At 36.2% G+C, this 21514-nt stretch overlaps 1 protein-coding gene across 3 annotated transcripts in view; it reads left to right on the plus strand.

The window, feature by feature from the left end:
- Positions 1–21514, plus strand: part of LOC140226570 (uncharacterized) — a 44974-nt gene that overhangs the window by 14907 nt on the left and 8553 nt on the right. Inside the window, exons 6-11 of one of the 3 annotated variants that reach the window (XM_072307025.1) lie at positions 1662–1844; positions 6574–6756; positions 8238–8312; positions 10178–10360; positions 14980–15162; positions 18366–18554. In XM_072307025.1, coding sequence (XP_072163126.1) covers positions 1662–1844; positions 6574–6756; positions 8238–8312; positions 10178–10360; positions 14980–15162; positions 18366–18554 — 996 coding nt within the window. Of the gene's footprint in view, positions 1–1661; positions 1845–6573; positions 6757–8237; positions 8313–10177; positions 10361–11917; positions 11985–14979; positions 15163–18365; positions 18555–21514 lie in introns of those variants that run through there. The other 2 variants (XM_072307027.1, XM_072307026.1) reach the window with 2 other exon arrangements.

A 21514-nucleotide genomic window follows, 5' to 3' on the forward strand; every position in this document is an offset into this window, starting at 1 on the left:
GACGTAAACGAACGCAAACGGACGGGAGGTAAAAGTTTTTGCGGTAGTTACGTTCAGTTACGGATAGTTACGTTTGGTTACGGTTACTTGCGTAAGTTTGCATCCGTGGAGTCCCTCTGCGAAATTTTGAACATTTCAAAATTTCGCAGGCTTGCCGCCGTCATTTTGCGTTTCTTTACGGATGAGTTACGGACGGTTACGTCTACATACGTCCCTGCGGATGCCCGCGTCCACGCTGCGTCCCCCTGCGTCCACTGATTCGTATCTATCCGCGGCGGACGTAACCCATCGTAAAGCACTGTGTGACTGGGGCATTACATTAGGGAGTTTTCGCTACAAAACGAAAAGACCGAGTTTCGCCGAAGCAATCAGCTGTGACAGTCCCCGTACTCGGACTCCCGTTCCATATCTAAGCAGTGTCGCTTCTCTGTACAGGACGGAGGCATGGGGACAAGATCGCTGATTGGCTGGCTGGCTGGCTGGCTGGCTCACTCGTGCCCAGCATGGGGACCGAACGCTAACTTGGCCAGGTGCCGTACTCATTCTCCCTAGGACGGGACGTTTCTTGGATTTGATCATGCGCAGAAGCAAATTTTGCACACTGCACGCTCAACTCCCGGCCGCGTCGTACTTGTCAAAACTTCTTAGTATTGAACTTGAAGCGCGGCGGGTCAACATTCAACGTACGATGTATGAAAGTATACTTCGTGTGAAGCAAATTACGTGCGCATTCTCGCCGCATAATTTTTCCGTTTTCTTTCCTATTTCATTTTAGTTGCAATTGTTTGCTGTAGACATCATGAACACAATGTAATGTGTTTCTTTTATTTTCACCTTTTTTTTTTCCTGTAAGTTTCACATTGACATACTGTAAGTTGCACAGTTATCTATTTTAGAATTTGTTCAGTGTACAGTAACCTATAGTAGAAATTGCTTACAGTAACTTTACTGCAAAATGAAATCACAACCAGTTACTCTGCAGCTGTGTTAAGTGTAATTTACTCTAATTTCTACTTCTTTCTTTTTTTAAGTGTGTTTGAAACTGAATTGCCATGATTACCAGTATGCCAATAAATCACGACAACATGTTTGGATAAAACTACTTCCTCATTTCTGTTTCCTTTAGAGTGATACTCCTGTAATTCGGCACACATACTATTCCTTGGATCAATGGCAGCAGGACACATGTTTCGAAAGTCTTGCGCTTCCGTTTTCTTCCCGGATCCGACAAAATCTGGGCAACCTTTAGAAAAGTCAGTCAAATGCACCAAATTATGTTCAGATTATGACATGGCCACGACGTTGACGATGCAGTCTGCATGCTTATCGCGAAGTCCGTATTTTCTGTGTTATACCGTAACATGGAGGCAGACACTTTGAAAATCACCCAACACACATGTACGACTAGATGAGTGGTTATTTAGTGGACTTATCAAGTTTTCCAGAAGAAAGATAATGCCATTTATCGGCTTTTCGACAAAACACTGGTTTTAGCCTGGAATAATCTGATTTATGTCATGTCTTGTTAAAACTTATTTGTGTTAATAATATGTGAAATGTTTGTTCACCAATATCAAAAGTCCACTTTTCATGGAAATGAATCGATATATTGTGATTATAGTTGTGAGACCACTCAACTTTCTCAATATGTTTTTCTGCAGATTCAAGATGTGAGTTTGTCTTTTGGTAGCTGGGATGACGGTTCTCAACATCACTCTCCGATGGGGAAGAACATGGCAAACTGGGTATTCACTATGTCAAGTCTTTCGAGCTTTAGTCTAAAATGCCCTTACGTGGACGGTGATTTCCTCTCAAAAGCCATCACCTCATCATCATCCTGTCAGGTACGGCCTATTATCTTGTAATATGTACGGTAAACAATTTTCTGTAAATATGCATTGTATTTGAAACTCAGCCTTTATCTATTTATTTGTTTGTTTTAGTCGATTCATGAGCCTGATGGCCTGCTTCGGGTAGACTGTATTTTCTTTGAGAAATAATTACAATTTTGATGTGACATTTGTCTAGTATATAAGACTCACCATTGCACGCCGATCGTATGCCAATGCCACACATTTTGTTTTCGGATTGTCCGAGGTCCGTTCGTCCGTCCTTCCTTCCATCCTCCAATTCGTCAGTAATCAATTTTGCGGACAGAATGAAACAAAATTGAAATTCTCCTACAAAGCCTTAATTTCTACCAGAGGGGATGAAGTTGTGCCTATTGGGTTGTCTGGATGCAGAATGATGCCCAATGTCAACTACTTTCGCTATAACCCCTATATCTACGGAATAATATGCAAAAATTCATTTTCTTGAAACTTATACCGGTGCATATTACCAGCTAAAGATTTTGCAGGTGAAGTTTTTGGCTATGGGATTAAAGGTCAAATGTCAAGTTAGAATGCATTTGTTTTTGTTTCATCTCTCTGAAATGGCACAAAATATCTTCATATAACTTAGACCATAATTATGTCTTGCACTGATTCTCTTCGAACTATTATAGGGTCATGGGGGTCAAAGGGCAAGGTCAAAGATCAAGTTAAATGATAAAAACTATTACGTAGTGCTTGAATTACGTCATCTTTATTTCCATACCTTGGAAATTACTCCAGATCACAGATTTAATCAAACTAGGTATGCAAAGGAATTACTGCATATTGATTCTTCATGGGAATATGTGTGGAAACCAAAATTTGTGTCTATGGAAAGTTTAAGGTTGTGAGCTCAAAGGTCAATGGCCAAGAGAAAGTGCTAAGTTGTCTTTTTTTTTCATATTTCGGCAGAAGCTCAATTCATCTTCATGAAACTAAGCAACAACTGCCTAAGGCGTACGGGGGTCATGGCGTCAAATGAGTCTTTATTCAAAAAAAAAAAAAAAAAAGATGCTCAAGATATTATCTTGAAAATGGATGTTACCAGTTAGTGATTGTGTGAAGAATTGTTGGACATTGGTCATAAGGGCGAGGGACGAAGATCAAGGAAAAATGTCCAAATCTACAAGTTGTTTATAGCCATCCTCCGAGATTAAAAATATAGTTTAAGGAAAGGAAACAATCGACACATTTGGCGTCTGTCATTTCTTTCTTTCTTTTTTTCTTTGCTAATTGTGTCAAATTGTTGTCTCACATTATCGACACATACTCTAGAGGTACTGGGAGGACAATTCGATATGACAGGGACATAGCAGTCGCCATAGAAGATTTTCAATTTTTCAATCTGTTAGAATGGAATTCGCGCCCCCCCCCCCAAAAAAAAAAGATAAAATAAAAGATGCAATGAATATGAACAAAAATGTAAGCACTACACACACAAGTGCACTACCAGTCTACACCAAAATATGACCATAAACTATGATAAATATAGGTTTTCCCGGTCAATTTGATACTTTCGTCGTTCCAACTCATGATTGTACATTGTAATTCACAAAGAGTACCCACGCGAAAACATTTGGGCATTTAGATTAAATATCCGAGAGATAAAATCATTTATGGGGGTTCTATTTAGTTCCTGTCAATTCAAATACACGCATGTGCTTTCAATTTCCAAATGCAGACACTTTAATTCCTACAGTGTCACAAATCCACCCGATAGTCCCGATGAGCTTGTTTGGAGCAGAGGTTGCGACGAGCAGCAATCTATTGTCAAGAGGTGAAAACTGTCTTACCTCCTTTTGATCACAATTACATCGGAAAGAAAACTTGGAAGGCGGTTTTCTCGAAACGCTTATTTCCTAGACGACTCGACATAGTCTCATAAAATCATTAATATTTCCGCATCCCAGTACTTTTATATGTCTTGCATTATATGAAATCAAAGCGATGGAGTAAGGAAATCATGTCATGTCATTTAAAAAGAAAAAAAAAAGAAAAAGAAAAATCGACCTTCCTCGACCTTTGGATTCTTTTGTTGTAGGGGATCACATATACCAGCACACTGGCACCTTTGACTGGTATACTCCACTCACAATGGCTTACTATGCATATGATTACACTGCAAAAAGTCGGGCGCTTAATATAAAACACCGAGCGCATTTTTGGTGTTAAATTCAAACCTCCTGGTTTTACTTGAAATTCCTAATGTAAAACTTCCCCTTGTGTAAGACACGTAATTAATTACTGTTCTTCCTTTTGATTTTCACAAGATGAACAAGAACTTTTAAACGTTGTAAACACATTGACACCACAGTAACACTAATTGGTGTGGTCTCCTATTGAAACTTTAAGCGGATGTTATTGAAGCGGATTTTATACCATTGACATTAAAACTAGCATTATATGAAATCGTTATACCGTGTATTGTCATTGCTGAATTAACACCAGCGCAGTGTCAAAAATATCAACAGCTAAAGTGTCAAATTAACACCACGATTTCTCAACACTATCACAACATCTAATGTCTGTAATTCATACACGTGTATCGACGTGGTCCTCTATTGACCCTTGATCGATGAAAGATTTAAGGCCCATCGTGCTAATTTTAACACCAATATGTTTGCAATATATATATATATATATATATATATATGCTTAAATGTAATGTCTTGTAGATATTTTGAAGAACCGGAGGAATGGGGTAGGAATGAGATAGAAATGGACACAAGTTTTCTTTTATTAAACAATCAAAGAGTTCTACACAACCCAGGTTTAAATTTATGCACTTAATCATGTTAAATGTTTTTGTACTGTTCTGTGTTCGTGCATTCTTAGTGTTGTTTTTTTTTTATTTCAAACCATTTTAAATCATATGGTTTAATCAGCAGTGCACCAAATAATTTATAATACCGACAACTTAAACATACTTAAACATACCACACAGTGCTTCCATGTAAAGACTTGCTGACACACACAGATTTCATGATAAGTCTTACAAAGTTAAACATATCCGAATAAACAATATTCGTGGTTTCTGTTTCCATGTAAACGATTGTTTGTTTTTTGTTTGTTTGTTTGTTTGTTTGGTTTTTTTTTTTTTTTTGGGGGGGGGGTTCGAATGTGCCAACCAAACTCCCCTACCTACGCAGTGCCTGATGTGCCTGTCATGGTTGTCATTTTATCATCGTCATGCTTGTTTTAAAGTTCAAATCTTAAAAATGATCAGACGGACCTGTATGGCAAAATAAATAGTCTTTATCATAAAACCAAAACTATCCAAAGCTATGTGAAAATGATCCACATACATGGACCCAAGCTAACTAACAGCAAGAATTCCTTTGAATTAAAAGCGCTTACTTGGAAGACGGTTGCATGTATTTGAATTACCGATGAGATTCAATCGCCACTGCCCGAGGACTTGAATTAATTTAGAATGTTCATTGCTGAAATGCCTGCATGATCCTATTTTAGATTTTAATGACGTAAATGAAGAATGTATTGTTTCTGTATATAGTAAATTTGAATGACCTGATTTCGAATTTTGCTCCTGCTTTAATGCTGCAAACGTGAAACACGTGATGTTGTAGGCTCAGAATATGATCTTGAAGGACAAAATAATTGTGAAAAATTACCCGGAAAACGTGAATTAGACGTAACAAAAAAAATTGTCCATTCAATTGTTTTGCACCAAGTTATCTGCTTATATACGATGTTTTAACGAAATAATTTGCGTGGTAAATTCTATAGCCTACGGTTGTTGATAGCTTCGTTGACGTCAAATTGGACTGCTGTAGTAACGACTTGACTTCTACAAGTCCTTGGTTGCACCAAAACAATTCTTTGCCATGTGTCGATTTTTGCCAGCTGCCTTTCCTTTACATTTTAGGTAGTTCTACCTTTTCTGGATCTCATAGTGAGTGTAATTATTATAGGAGTGGATGTGCGTCACATAATGTGAGCAATATCCTACCCCTTAACTTGAAAATCATTTAAACGGAAAATCCAAAATTAACACTCACTTTCCTATATGAATTCTGAAATGTTAGTGTAAATCAGTAAGTTCATTGTTCAGTGTCCTTAGGCATGATGTTATCGATGAAATGAATACTGGCTGGCAAACCACTATGTCAACATGCAAATACACGGGCAAAGAGCTCATCAAGTTATGTTACAAGGCCTGCGTCATGCAACGTCACAAAGTTATCTCTCTCTCTCTCTCTCTCTCTCTCTCTCTCTTTTACTACAATTGCGTCGGAGTGCGAAAACGGGCAAATTTCTTTTTTGTTGATCCTTGATAATAAACATAAGAGTTGTAGTAATAATGATAATAATAACAAAAATGATGACAATTATGACGATGTTCATAATGCACTAACTATAATATTATTTTGGGAAAAAAAAAAAACGCATAGCAAAGTCCAGGGTAACATACCTGACAGGATGATGCTGCAGGCCACGACTATTAAGAATTATGTATAACTGTTTATTATTGCTATTTTCAATAACAATAATAATAAATATTATAGTTGTTTTCATTATAATTACTGCTTACTACTTACTATTATTCGTGTTCTTACTACATTTATATTAATATTGCATTGTGTACCTGTGTTCACTAATTAGTAACGTGGATATCTTTATTCCATGTATCTCCTCAGTCTTACATCCGGTTCTGAAAATTGTGCGTCTTTTTCTACAGATTCAAGATCTGAGATTGTCTTTTTACAGCTGGGATAACAGTCCTCAACATCACTCCTCCATTGGGAATTACTTGGCCCAATGGGTTTTTGCTATGCCAAAACTGTCAAGCTTTAGTCTGGATTGTCCGCACCTGGACGGTGATTTCCTCTCAGCAGCCATCGCCTCAGCATCATCCTGTCAGGTATGTCACCTAGGACTATGGTATGAGAAATATGTCTGGATAATGTTTATTTTAGTTTGTTAATGAATCTTCACTGTGAACCTCAATGCTGCCCATTTATAAGGTGCCCCAATTTGATACACATTTGCATGGGTCTGCTAACCTATGGCCGTGGAGAGGTTCTTTGACACAGAGGTGGTGAGCTGTTGTTAAAGCCTTTCCATTATGATGGAAGTGACCAAACAAGTCAATGTTATTGACACTATCTTATCAATCGACATGGGCCATTGATTGATTCAAATTCGCTTTGTTTAAAAGTGGAGAAATATCAGTTGTTCAATGAAAACAAATACAGCTGGACATGTAATTACTTGTTTCAAGTACAGTGTACCTTTTTTCTGCAGCCGCGAGTCTAAATGCAAAAAGGGAGATTTATCCGATATTATCTAGGCCTATTCACTAGTAATGTTCGTTATTGAAAACTCGTAATATGCACATAAAATGTAAATTATTTTGATAATGTGTACTAAGCTTTAATAATGTGTAATTAGCATATATATATATATATATATATATATATATATATATATTGAAAGTAGATAAAATAATGTTTTCTTCATTTTCACATGTATGTTGTCAATTTACGTGTTTGCAATCGCTACAAATATCTTCTGCTTATACATTGTCCAGTCTCGTTTTATGTTTATACGCCTGAGTATGTGTGTCTGTTTGATACTTTATCTTCTTGGTGGACTTCCAGACTTTTTTTTCTTTTTGACTTTATTCCCAGTCTTTCTTCCGCTTTTTGCATCAACTCAATTTCTACTGACATTCTGTACTTGAGGGGCCCACATTCTACAAGCATTGTCTTTTTAGTGGGTCCCTCTATTTTTCGATGTTTTACGTATTATATCGTCTTTATCACTTCAGTCAATTTTCATTACAACGTATTTCTTATCCCAAAGTTCCTCGATTATGTTTTTATCAATTTACTTTGTTCTGACTACGCAACCTTATTCTCTGTTACCAAAGAAAGTGAAATGTGTATATTCTCTTCGAAAAATGAAATAAAGCATGAATTTAATTGGATAATGTTCTCAACTTATTTGATGGAAAGGAAAAAAAGTTAAACTTGACCTTGAACATGAATGTAGAGAGTGGCCAGAATCACATGCCCAATGTACAGTATCTAAAATAGGGTGATATTTGATCCGCCTCATAAACGACACAACGTACATTCCTCTCGTCCGTACTGGAAGAACATGTTGGAGTACGTTCGGAATTAAAGAGATTGAATTAAAATTTGACTGAATGGTAAGGAATAAAAGTCTTTTCATCTTCTAATATCTCAGGCAATAAATGTGCAAACATCGTAATAACGAGATATTTTTCCAGCATTTGCATCAATATTTTCTATAGTATGATTATTATTTATTATAGAGTTCAATTGTTTCTACAAAATGTTTTAAATTGGTCTTTTTTTTTTGTTTCTTTGTCTATAGATTCGAAATCTCAAGTTGTCCTTGGATTACGGTCCTAATCATCAATCCTCGATAATGAAGAAACTGACACAATGGGTATTCAATACTATTATACCAGTCGTTTGATCTCCAGAGTATGACGTGTCCATGCCTGGACTATGTATTAGTATTTTCCCAGTAATATTCATGTTTTCGTTTGGATATTATGTGTTTTAGTTTATCAATTAGTCTTCAATATGAATGTTTAACAGCCGCTGGTTGACCATTATAAAGTGTGTTATCTTGGAATGATTACCAGACTTGTAAATTTGGTTTCGAATCTATGGCCGCAGAGAGGTTTTATTTTACACTAAAGTCGTCAATTGTTAAAACTTATACATCATGATGGTTGTGCCCATCAAGTTGTGTCATGTCTTGATTATTTCCACTATTTTATTACTCGACATGGGGCATAGATCATTTCAAGTAGGTTGTGAATAAAAGTCAGTCGTACAATGTGGACCTACTGATGGATGTGTGTGGGTGTGTGTGTGTGTGTGTGTGTGTGTGTGTTTCTCTAGTACCGTAAATAACGGCCTATCAACTCCCCCCATATGTAACAACTGCACCTCTTTTTTTTTTCAGGGTTGTTTCATGTTTGCATAACCAAAATTGATATCGGTGTCGGTGATGATCGATTATAGTGAACAATATAGAAAATAAGGATTGTTTTCCATTCAATATTTTGTAGTTTTATATACTTTCTTTGTTTGGCATTAGCGCAATCCATAGGCAGTTTTTGGCTTTGCTTGTACCTGATAGTGATGGATGCATAAGACATATACAATCGGTTATTATATCATATCTTGGCTCTATTTAGAGGAGATTGTAGGAAATAACATCGATGCCACCGGTACGATTTTTTTTTTTTTTTCATTTTCAGGTAGCTCCACGTAAACAGAATGGCGTGCCTTGCACGTTCCAATCAATCTTGCTGACGTCAATATCGCGATGCGTCATTTATTTCCAATGATTTAAGTGTCTTTGAATTGTCTTTGGGGTGAAAATAACAATTGTCCTAATCATCAAAAGACCAGCTGAGAATGGTGGATAGATTATACATTGTCTACACATTACATCGTATATGCAGACAAACAGTATAGGCATTCTCTGTATAGCGGCGTATCAACAGCACCCTGAATTTTGTCTCATTTCCGCTGGAAGATATTGCGGATAATGTTTACGGTAGATACCAAATTGTTGGCTGGTATCAGCACGAGGCACACTTGGTTTTGGTAATCGGTGTAACTTGCCTTGAGCTTGGGATTGGCTTCAGTGTACCTTTTTAGTAACTTTTCTGCAGCCGCAAGTCTATATTAAAGTCGACTCTATCCGATATTGCTCTATTCACTAATAATATCCGTTACCGAATACTCGTTACATGGAGATGAAAATGAAAATAATCATACAAACAAACAAACAAACAAACCAAAATCACATGTAAATGATCTCTCATAACTGAAATGCCATTTTAAAATATTACCAATTTTATTGTGTTGCTTGACAATTTGTTATTACTAAAATAAGTAATTTGCATGATCACCTTCATAGATAGGAAAATCAATGACCACATTGATACCACGTACGTGCCAACAGTATCTTGAATGGGGCGCTATCGGATTTGCCTACACTACACTACACAATGTACATTTCTCTTGTACGTAGTGCGATAACAAAATAGGAGTTATATGACGAGATGAAATTTCTGTTTAATTGAATAGTAATTTGAGATTTTTTTTTTCATATTCTAATAAATTGGCCTTCGTCATTATTTCGAGATATTGTTCCGGCATTTGCATCAATATTTCCTAGTATATGATGATGATGATGATGATGATGATGATGATGATTATTATTACGTTTATTAGATTCCATCTGTTTGTATAACATATTTTAAATTCTTTCTCTCTGTTTCTTTATAGGTTCAAAATCTCAAGTTGCCTTTTCGAAGTTTGGATGACGGTCCTCAACTTCAATCCTCAATATGGGGGGAACTGACCCAATTGGTATTCACTATGCCAAGTCTTTCGAGCTTCAGTATGACATGTCCCTACCTGGACGGTGATTTCTTCTCAACAGTCGTTGCCACAACATCATCTTGTGAGGTATTACATCAGCTGGGACTATGTATGGGTTTTCATTTGGGCACTATGAATATTACTCTATGCCTCGATCAGTTTTTACATTATTGGTGTCAATTACCCGGTTTAGTTGCTTCTAAAGACATTCTCAGAGTAGAACTACATAATCAATTTCTTTAACAAATGATTTCTACTTTGCATTTGAAATTTGTTGAGTATAGTAATATCTCCTGCGCATCGATGTTGGGTTGTTACCTCATTTTTTTTTTTTCACTTTTAAAAGAGTTGCTGTACCCAACACTGAGGACTGCAATGTGTGAGAACAAAATTTACAATGAAAGTTTTGTTTTGTTTTGTTTTAAAGGAGATCGGCACTGTCATCGTTTACAACAAATGTGACCCTGCATCACAAGACGAAAAAAAAAAAAAAGTCGCACACACTGATTTTGTGTGAGGACTGAAATTAGGTGAAATGTGTCAACCTAGCAGATGCTTGTACACACTCTTCACTTTCAACTCTAATAACTTTTGAAAGGATGATGCTACTGCTTTGAAAGTTGGCATTAATTATGGACAGAATGTGTTGATAAGGCATGCTCAATTTCAGTGTAATCTGTTAATCTCTTTATTGTTGTTACTCCGATGGTTTTCATCCTGTTTTTTTTTTTTTTTTTTTTTTTTTGCATTTATCGCACAACCAGCACGGCTTGATAAAGATTACAATTTTCCTGAATGTGTGCTTTCTTTCAAATATGTAGATGGGTTAGGAGAGTCTATTTGATTTGCGTTATACATCAAAGCTTAAAGTGTGCTCTTTCAGAATATGCTTTTAACTAAAATTTCATGTCTGGCGACTCTGTGTTTGTTTTGTGATGCAGGGTCACATATAACGTTTTAAAAGAGAGATATTTAAAGCAATACTAAAACTACATTGTATGTCCTTGTCAACGTAACGGCGTTTCACAATGATACATGGAGTTATTATAATAAAGGTACTACAAAGGGGACGATACGCATGAACCCCTTTTACGTAATTATATCTTCTAGCTAATAGATGGCCCAGAGGAGGTACTTTTACACTAGATTTTCAAGCTGTGGTTAAAACTTTTTCAACATTTTGTTTGTTTGCTCTTTTGTTTGTTTCTTTTCTTTTTCTTTCTTTTACGTTTGATGGAAAGAATGATATATTTCTAGTTGGGCTATATAATGTCAAAAAATCAACTTATGGAACGATGATTTACTCTTTTGTATAACTGTTGAATTATACATTACTAATAAAGACCCCCTCCCTGCTTGCTTATGGCTTGGGATTGACCTCAATGTAAACGCTATAGAGAAGCAAAATGAAAACATTGATTATACGTATAATAAACAAAATTATACGCATACAAATACATTAACGTTTTATGATCAAAGTAACTATTTTTTCGTTTGCATTTTTATCGATATTTTGAACAAGGATCAACTCGCCGTTACACACATTCCGTGACACACATTTACTTTGGTGAGATAATTTTTCCCTATAGCTTCAATACGTGGGGCGTTACTCAGAATCGGTCCGATGGGTTTTCACAATACCAGGTTTCTCGAGCTTCAAAGTGAACTCCTCCTACCTGGACGGTAATGTCCTGAAAAACGTTGCTGCCTCAACATCAACCTGTAAGGTATGTCATCATGGACTATACACTGTGGTGATTTACATTTGCTCGTCGAGATCAATCTCCTCTCACAATATAACTTTGAATTTTTTATCATCATTAACCATCCAAGTATATGAAGAGTTTGTTCCCAAAAACCGATAAGTCCATTTTTGAAGATTTTAAAGTTCGGTCTCTGTCATAACAGCATAAAGTACAAAATAATACCTTTTAAATGACATAATGGTCACTACATATCAAGGTACATTTTTGAAGTTATGGTCAAAAGAAGCAAAAATTTCTTATTATTCTATTTATTTCTCTTGACCTTTAATCGCAAATATCTCCATTTGGCAAATATGGACTTATCGGTTTTTGCGAACAAACTCTTCATATGTACTGGGAACGAGATCAGCGAGAGATAAATTTCTCGCAATGGAGAACCGTAGGTTTTACTCATAATCATGTATCGATTATCATCAACGTAGATGATTATCAAAAGTGTGTTTTGTGCCGATGGACAATTTTTCATTAGTGAAGTTGGTAATTTTTACGTGAAATGAATGATACGCATACACCAGTTGTAAAATTATTTACTAGCATTTAGCATCAGATTTCTTAACACCAGATTTGTCATCTGTTTTCATAATTTTGTCAATTTGTTCGTTGCTTAAAAACATTCCTTGTCACGTGTCGTCTCTACTCCTGATTATGGCCGTTTATCAAATAGTACACACGAGAATTAATTGTTTCATGTTTTTTATTTCATTATTCTTCATTCCTGCCATACCCTGCGAAGAAGTAGGCCCCATACTAATTGATCTGTAATAATTATTATGTCTGTGCTTTGTTTGGCGTAAAAATTCATTTATAAATAATCACAAATTATAAAGATCAACTTTGTTTACTTGCATGATATCCTAGACACTCATGTTTCCAATCCCTCCAACTCGAAATACACACAAAAACAACAACAAACAAACAAACAAAACAAACGGAAAATGGCACGCATTGCTGGTCTAGACAACTTTACAGACACATGTACGCATTGAGAAAACTCATGAGAAAATGAAGTTGCCTTTTTGCTTTGTTTTGTTTTCGATTTTTCTTGGCATTAGTTGACATCCGTTAAATTGCGTTTCATGTCCTTTTTATCCTGTATATGGACGTTTATCTCCCGGAGATTTCCTTCAGAGCGACCAGAAATGGATAGCGCAGTCTGAACCTTGTCAGATAGTTCTACGTTTTGTCCTGTATATTTACTGTTCTCTGTCGTTTTCCACGCAATTCCATCTTCTTGAGCTCATGTAGAGTCCGTTGCTGCAAGTGAGAGTACGCATGGAACGGCTATGTACAGCACATCAAACCCATATAGTTCCTTATGTGTTTGTCCTGTGGGCATACGCTTCATATTCGTTTCTCATACGTTTGGTGACGTTCCACTTTCCCTTACACAATTTTAACAGGAACATTTTGTTCGGCGACAACACCCCTGTCACACTTTGCCAGATATGGCAAAAGCATTAAAAAACAAATGTCGATTTTTGGGCATCCGCTGATATCTGTAAAAAATGCGTTTCATGTTGTTTTTCTTATTCTTTGGATGGATGCTTTTCTTCCGTTGATTTCCGTAAATGCGGCCAGAAAACTTTGTGAATGCACAAAGTATTCTTTTTTTTTTTCCTCGCTTAATTCGATAGCGCGATCTGAACCTTGTCCGGTAGTTGTATTTTTTTTTTTCCTGTTTCTGTACTGTACTTTGTAATTTTCCAAGCATTTCCATCCGCTAGGCCTCCTGTAGAGTCCGATGCCGCATGAATTGGATTAGATTGAACGGCTATGTACAACACATCAAACGAGTACGCACGGTTCTCAGACATTCGATGTACATTTTATGTCCAACCATGTTATCCTGATACGTTCTGTCCTGTGGGCATACCGTTCTTATTCGTTTATCATGCGTTTGCGAGCCTTCCACTGTCCTGCACACAATTGGTTTGTTCGGCCGCTACACCGTGTATACACGCTTCTCTTAATTTTTACACTTTACACAAATTACATTTTGTCCACCGGTTTGACTATTTGGAAAACGTATGAGTAAAATCTCACCCGTTTCTTTCACAGTGGGCCTATCCGGCAAAGTGTGACAGGGGCTTCAGTATAAGTTTTCCTGCCCAATTTCGTTAGATTTGCGTTAGAATTAATGAAAAGGCGTTCGAATTCATGACATTTTGGGAACTGCTCTACGCTCACAGTTCTTTTTAATTTCAGTTCTATTTCATTTCATTTTACAGAGAAATTCATTCAATTTAATGACTCAAAGTTGGCATTCAATTTCGCGCCAGCTGGATAGACGTTCAGATTCGTGTCAATTACCAGTTTCAATTTCATTTCGAAATTTGAACACAACTTCGCACTGTGAATGTTTGAATTCAATCAGCATACACAACCTCTGCAGGCCTTTTTTTTTTTTTCACTGCCATACGATTTCATTTTCATTTCAAAATCTCATTTGATTATCTTAATTGTATTTGATGTATTTCTTTCCTGTTGACTTTTTTCTTGTCACGTTCAACAAACAACCAATCAAGCCAAGGTGACAGAAAGGGAAACTACTGCTCCTGAAACCTGCTATAATATGTTCTGTATTCTGCAACTTTTTTTTTTGTGAGTAGTCTATCATGTAGACATTGTTGGGACTATTGTAATCCACATGGAGGCATATCATGATATTCTTTTGTTGTGACTGACCCTAGTTTGGCATTATCTTCTTGTACCAAAGAGTACGTACTCTAAACTAGAAAAATCGTGATACAGACCTTGCAATGATAATGTTATAATAAAAGTTTGTACTTACCTTACGTTACCTTGCTTCTTTCGTTATCAAGTTTCTGCATGAACATTGTATTTGTGTAGAAAAAAAAAATATCATTCATTGATTTCAACATCAACGTCATGATATTTTTGGTTTGTTTGTTGTTATTGCTGTTGTTCCCTTTCCTCCAGATGCAATATATGAAGTTGTCTTTAGACAGGTGGAATGACAGTTCTGAACATCACTTCTCGATGGGGGATGAAATAGCCCAATGGGTATTCACTCTGAGAAGTCTTATAAGTTTCAGTTTGGCATGCCCTTTCCTGGACGAAAATTTCCTCTCAATGGCCACCGCGTTAGCAACATCATGTCAGGTACGCCATGTCAAGATTATGAATAATATAAGTTCTTTGTAAGATTTGCGCAACATTTCGTCGCTATAATTAACCAACGTTTGTCTGAGTAATTTGTGTATGTTTATTTTTGTTTATGTTTATCAGTGCACGTGACAGGCGACTGTTACTGTGTTAACATGAAATGTATTTTTTTCACACGAGATTTGATGACTCATCCTGACAACGACAAACCAACGAAGACGTGTCGGGTTGGGGTAGGGGCATAGGAAGAATAATGATAGAATATTGTCTCTTATCTCATGAAGAGGTACAATCCCAAATTACGATAGTATTTCGCTTTACCATTATTTTTGTATATCCAAGGTGTTTGTGTGTGCTAATACAACAGGTCCTGTAGAGGCATATAAAACGGCGTGCCTCCTTGCTTGTGTGTGCGTGTGTTTCCGCAAATGTGTTGCTGATTTTTCCAAAGCAAGATTTTCAAACAATCTCTTGAGTTTGCTCGAGCTGCCAACTCTATACTTTCAGCACTTTTATTGTTCATTTTTAATACAACAATCCACCATATTTTTTTCCCATTGTAAAAGATACTCATCGGTGCTTGAAGTCTACATAACCCAGTGTCTTATGGTGCTGCTAGAAAAGCCGTTCGACCATGTTGATACTACTAATGTGAAGAAAAAAAAATGTTCAGTTAGTTTTCAATTAGAGCTTAACGTTACCTTTCATGAGGACTGGCATAGTACTGAGGTTGGCTCACCCCAGAGAGAGAGAGAGAGAGAGAGAATTACAATGGAGATATATCAGTGATATATTTCTCTCTCTTTTTTTTTCAAGCAGCTCACAGACTACTTGCTGATTAAAGCATGGTATTATTAAAAACGTATCGTACTTAACATTATTTTGCATTCAGAAGGTAGGAATAGTTTCATTTTGTCAAATCGATATGTATTAAATGCACATAACAGTTATTATCTTTTTTATCTTACAATTGAAGACTTTTAAATAACATGATCTCAATGATGATTTTTGAAGGAATATTTTCTTCTTTTTGAATATGGCATGGTTTTATTTTTTTTCAGTAACAAATATGTACCAATTTCCCCCATAAACGCCAAGCTGCAGAATATTCAACGCAGAGAAAGGAAAACATATTTACGTTAATTTAATTTTGAGGTAGCGCAGAAGCAATAGTTAGATGTTGTCAAGGAAAATAAGAATTGTATTGACAAAGTTTGGTATTATTGTGGTAAAAACATGTTTTGTTTTGTTTTTTCTGTAACAAAATGTTGTAAATGCATAATGTCCTTGGATAACGAAAGGTTTTTTTTATGTCCATCCACACGAGAAAATTATTTTTAAAGTTATCAAACAGCCATGTCAAGATATTTGTTTATATTCATAAGCGTTATGTTCACGCGTTAATATCATTAATCCCGCAAATCTGAAAATTTCAACAATAACAAATAAGAAAACAAGAAGAATGTTAAACATTCAATTTGGCAGATTACTGAAAATTACGGGACAAGAAGACAGTTATTACTCCCACAATGATGATGAGGAGTTACAATATTAAAGATCCATGCAGGAAAATTGAGTATATGAATATAAGAACGACCCAAGTCCATGGAAGATCATTTCGAGTAAACTAAAAAAAACTTCATATCTTTTTTATTTGTCCAATAATATTCTATTTAACTGTGATGGGAAGGCAAAATTGTATATACAAATTAGAACATAAAAAAATATGACAATCAACATTTACATTAATTGTGGAGAGGCCATTTTGTGTGGTGGACTTGGGTCGTTCTTTGATTCATATGGACTTGGGTCGTTCTTTGATTCATATACATGACATTCTGCTATAGAGATGGAAGAAGGATGAGAGAGGGCGCTATTATATGAATGTAAGAATGACCCAAGTCCTTCATTCTTACATTAATATAAGATTTAACTCATTCATTTAAGGCACTTCCGGGGGTAATTAGGATTTATTATTTACACACAAGATGAGTCCATGCATAAGCTACAATTTCCCATGTCAAACTGAATTTGGCCAAAAATTGGACTTGGGTCGTTCTTATATTCATATACTCAATTGCAATTATTTCGAATTCTTATTTTGTAAACATCGGTTGAAAATTGTTGGACCGGCAATAAAACTACTAACAACATTTTGATCAAACTCTTCCTTAAACTTGTGTAGATTTATTATATGAAGTTTTTCACATTGTTCAATCTCTCAGAGGTAGCAAGTCTCTTGGAAACGATGGGATATTATTCCTACCAGAAAAATGTTGTTAGAGATGAATCGCAGATGCTGTTACGACATTGACACTTGTTTTAATTAATTGAATTGTAATGTTTTTACTCTGCTTTAAGTTTTAACTCTTGCTTAAAGTTTAAGCCTTTTGAAAGTGGTAATTCATGTTTTCTCTCTAACTAATTTCTCACCGACGGTATTTGCACAAAATTTCTTAAAATTGCCAGAACACAAAAAGTTGACTCATCAGTTCTTTCAAACTGTCGACCAATATTCGTTTTTACCTGCCATATCGAAAATTCTGATAGTGCAATGCGGTCTTTATGATTTATGATTTTGCGAATCATTTCGGTACAATTGATTATTACAAACTATGCTGAATAAATAATGAAAGATGTTGTTGCCAGTCTTTTCAAAGCAGAGAGAGAGAGAGAGAGAGAGAGAGAGCGATATACGTACAGACACATTTTGTTTTGTGACATCCTTCAGTGTTGGAAAATGTTTGAACCTGTTTCTAGTTTAAAAATGCGTGGAACTGTTTCGCTGTATGTTCCCGGATTTTACACTTTCCTACGTATCGCAATACACTGCCATGCAAATAATACCTCTTTCCATTGTCCCTTAAAAAAAGAAAATCTTTGGAAAGAGTGTGTTTGCAAAATCTGAAGTTCACTTTTACAAAAGTTCAATTTCCAATGATAATTAATCAATGTCTCATCTGAACAGTCTGGCACATCTTCATCCGAAATCCTATGTTTGTGTATTTGTGTGTCTATGACAGTGTGTGCTAAACTTCAAGAGCGTTGCTGTAAACTGGAGAAGTAAAGCGATTCGCACTTTTTGTTTTTCATTTTGTTTGTTTTTTTTTGCATATAAAAATATTTAATACGTTGTTGCGAACGAATTCTTCATATGCAGTTTAACTAATATTGTTGCTGGTTGTTGTGTGTTTCTGCAGATACAAGATTTGACCTTGATCATTTATAACATTCGGCGTCATGATTTTCGATATGTGTCCTCTCCGGGTAAAAATTTGGGCCTGTGGGTATGCACTCTGCCCCGTCTTTCGACCTTCAGAGTGCAAAGCTACTACCTGCTACACGATGAGTTCTTCTCCACTGCCGCAACACTGGCGAAATACTGCCAGGTACGTCACTGTTATGTTTCATGTCATAAATCAAGGCAATAATATTTGTCATGGGGGATATTGTTGAAATTATTTCAGACGATACAACATCATTTTTCCACAGAGACAAGAAACAGCATCTCTCCCGACTACTTAACTGTGTAAGTGCTATATCTAAAAATATACACATACGCTTTGAACACGCGTTAAAAAACATATAACACAGTCACATTTTCGATGGAAAAAATGGAAATATTTCTATAAATATAAACTTCCGTGAATACAGAAAGTGTCACATTAACCCCTAATTGTTAGTGCCCTTGATATAGAAATAAATGGAAAAAATGTTTCTTGCTTGTATGTAGGAACTACTCTCATGTAACAAAATTACCCCTACAGTTTTTCTTTCGTAACTTTAAGTGGTGAAACTATAATTATATAAATGAAGAGATTGTTTGCAAAAGCCGATAAGCCCATACTTGCAAAATGGAGATATTTACGATTAAAGGTCAAGACAAATATAGAAGATAATAAGAAAAGTGTTGTTCCTTTTAATCATAACTTCAAAAATATATGGTCTTATAATTTTGACTGTAGTGACCTGATATCATTTAAAAGGTATTATTTTGTACTTTATGACAGAGACCGTACTACAAAATCTTCAAAAATTGATTGATCGGTTTTTGCAAACAAACTCTTCATTTATAATATGGTGGATGAACGTTCGTTTTGTCGCAATCAGTGGAAATTATCTTTGCTTGATGAGACTTTCGCCTGCTGGATTTGCAGGCTTTTTCAAACAAGATCGAGCGGTGTGAGAAGGACTTCCCACGAGCCGACGTAGCTGGCGCACGCCGATATGATAGAATGGGATCGTATGAAGGCAGAGGAAGGATATATCCAGTCCTCTCTCAGGAAATGTGGATACCCGGGCTGGTCCTTCAAGAAAACCAAAAGAAAAAGGGGAAAAATCAGACCAAGAAGAACTCACAGACCAAACCAACCAATCAGAGGAAGAAGTTGGTAACCATCCCATATGTGAAGGGTACTTCCGAAGCCTTGCAAAAGGACTACCAGAAATATCAAATATTATCCAAAGCATTCAGGCCACACAAGAAACTCAGGAACATCTTAGTAAACCCAAAAGACAAAAGATCCATCGATGACCAACCGGGGGTAGTTTACCAGATCCCATGTAGAAACTGCGAAAGAAGCTACATTGGAGAAACAGCCAGGAAATTTGGTATCAGGAAAAATTAACACAAACAAGAGGTGGACACACAATTACCGAGTAGTGCATCCTACTTCGCAAGAGGAAAAAGAAGGGAAGCCCCCTCCCACATGCACAAGTCGGCCATCAGCGACCATGTGGCCAGTAAAAAAATCACCACATCAACTGGAAGAAGTGTTCCATCCTAGCCAGAGACTCTGGGAAAACCTCACGCTGTGTAGGGGAAGCCATTCACATTCGAAAAACAAAACAAAACAAAACACACACAAACAACAACAACAACAACAACAACAACAACAACAACAACAACAACAACAACAACAACAAGGGAAAACCTTCAACTGAGACCTGGGGCAATACTCACTTTCCTCAATATACGATCCAATTCTCTCAGATCGGCGTGCGCTAGCTACGTCGGTTAGTGGGAAGTCTCTCTCACGGCGCTAGATCAGGTGAAGAAGCCTGCAGATCCAGCAGGCGAAAGTCTTTTCAAACAAAGGTAATTTCCACTAATTGTGATAAAGCGAACGTTCATCCAGTTGATTTTCCAATCAGATGAATCTTTTTAGCGAGTCTTTTTAACTCGATTCCCATTGATTCTCCTAACCTATGTAAATATTAGAAAGAAAGTACACACTCTAGAAAACTTTGAATTGAGAACAGATGCTCTAAGGTAGAGGGCCTATTCAAGCGCTTAATCGTTACTAGGCCGTGCTACCAGTGCCATGAATGGGACAACAAACAGGATGTAAATCACAAGCAAGAACAATGAAGGGATTATCATATTAAGCTGACATTGAGCATGCTCTTTTACAGATATTATGTCCATTATAAATGTCAACTTTCAAAGCAGTAGCATCATCCTTTCAAAAGTTATTAGAGTTAAAAGTGAAAAGTGTGCAAACGATTTTCAACAGATGAAAAGGGGCCTCTAAGAAAAAAAAAAAAAAAACCTGATTACACTACTCTACCAAAAAAGCGGTTGAAGAAAAGCTGCTCAAAACCAACTTTCCCATTTAGTTTATGATCCCAAACTAAAAAAATAAAGTAGAAAAAAGATTAGCTCTTTCACAAAATCTGGAAAACTCAAATTTGACTCGGTTGACCCGTTTCACCTATCTTTAGTCTTCACGTAAAATCAATGGATGTGACTTTTTGTTTGTTTTATGACGCATGGTCACATATATTGCATATAAGAGCTTGTTTCCAGAAGGCGCTAAATCCAGCATTTTTCAATGGATTTGGCGCCTTTTAATTGAAAGATCTTCATATAAAGATATATGACCGTGCACCACAAAACGAACAAAAAGTCGCATCCCATGATTTCACGCGAGGAAAAGGTGAAACGGGTCAATCAAGTCATTTTTTTTTTCATATTTTCTGAAAGAGCTGCCCTTCTTGTACATTACTTTAAAATTTGGGTCCAGAAAATATTTGGAAAAATGCGTTTCCAGCAGATTTCCTACATTTATTCTTTTGGAAAGTAATGAGATCAGGTATGTCTTTGAAGGAGGCCTCTTTTCATTTCTTGATAACAATTTGCACATTCTTTACTTTCATGTCTAGTAACTTTTGAAGCTATGATGCTACTGCTTTGAAAATAGGCATTAATCATGCACATAATGTGTTTGAGCATGCCAAATTTAAGCCTAATCTAATGATCTTTTCACTGCTGTTACTCGGATGGTTTACACCCTGGTTTCTTTTTTTTTTTTGTCTCATTCATCGCACAGTTAGCACAGTTTGGTGA

This window comes from Diadema setosum, chromosome 3, assembly GCF_964275005.1.
Source record: "Diadema setosum chromosome 3, eeDiaSeto1, whole genome shotgun sequence".
NCBI lineage: Eukaryota > Metazoa > Echinodermata > Echinoidea > Diadematoida > Diadematidae > Diadema > Diadema setosum.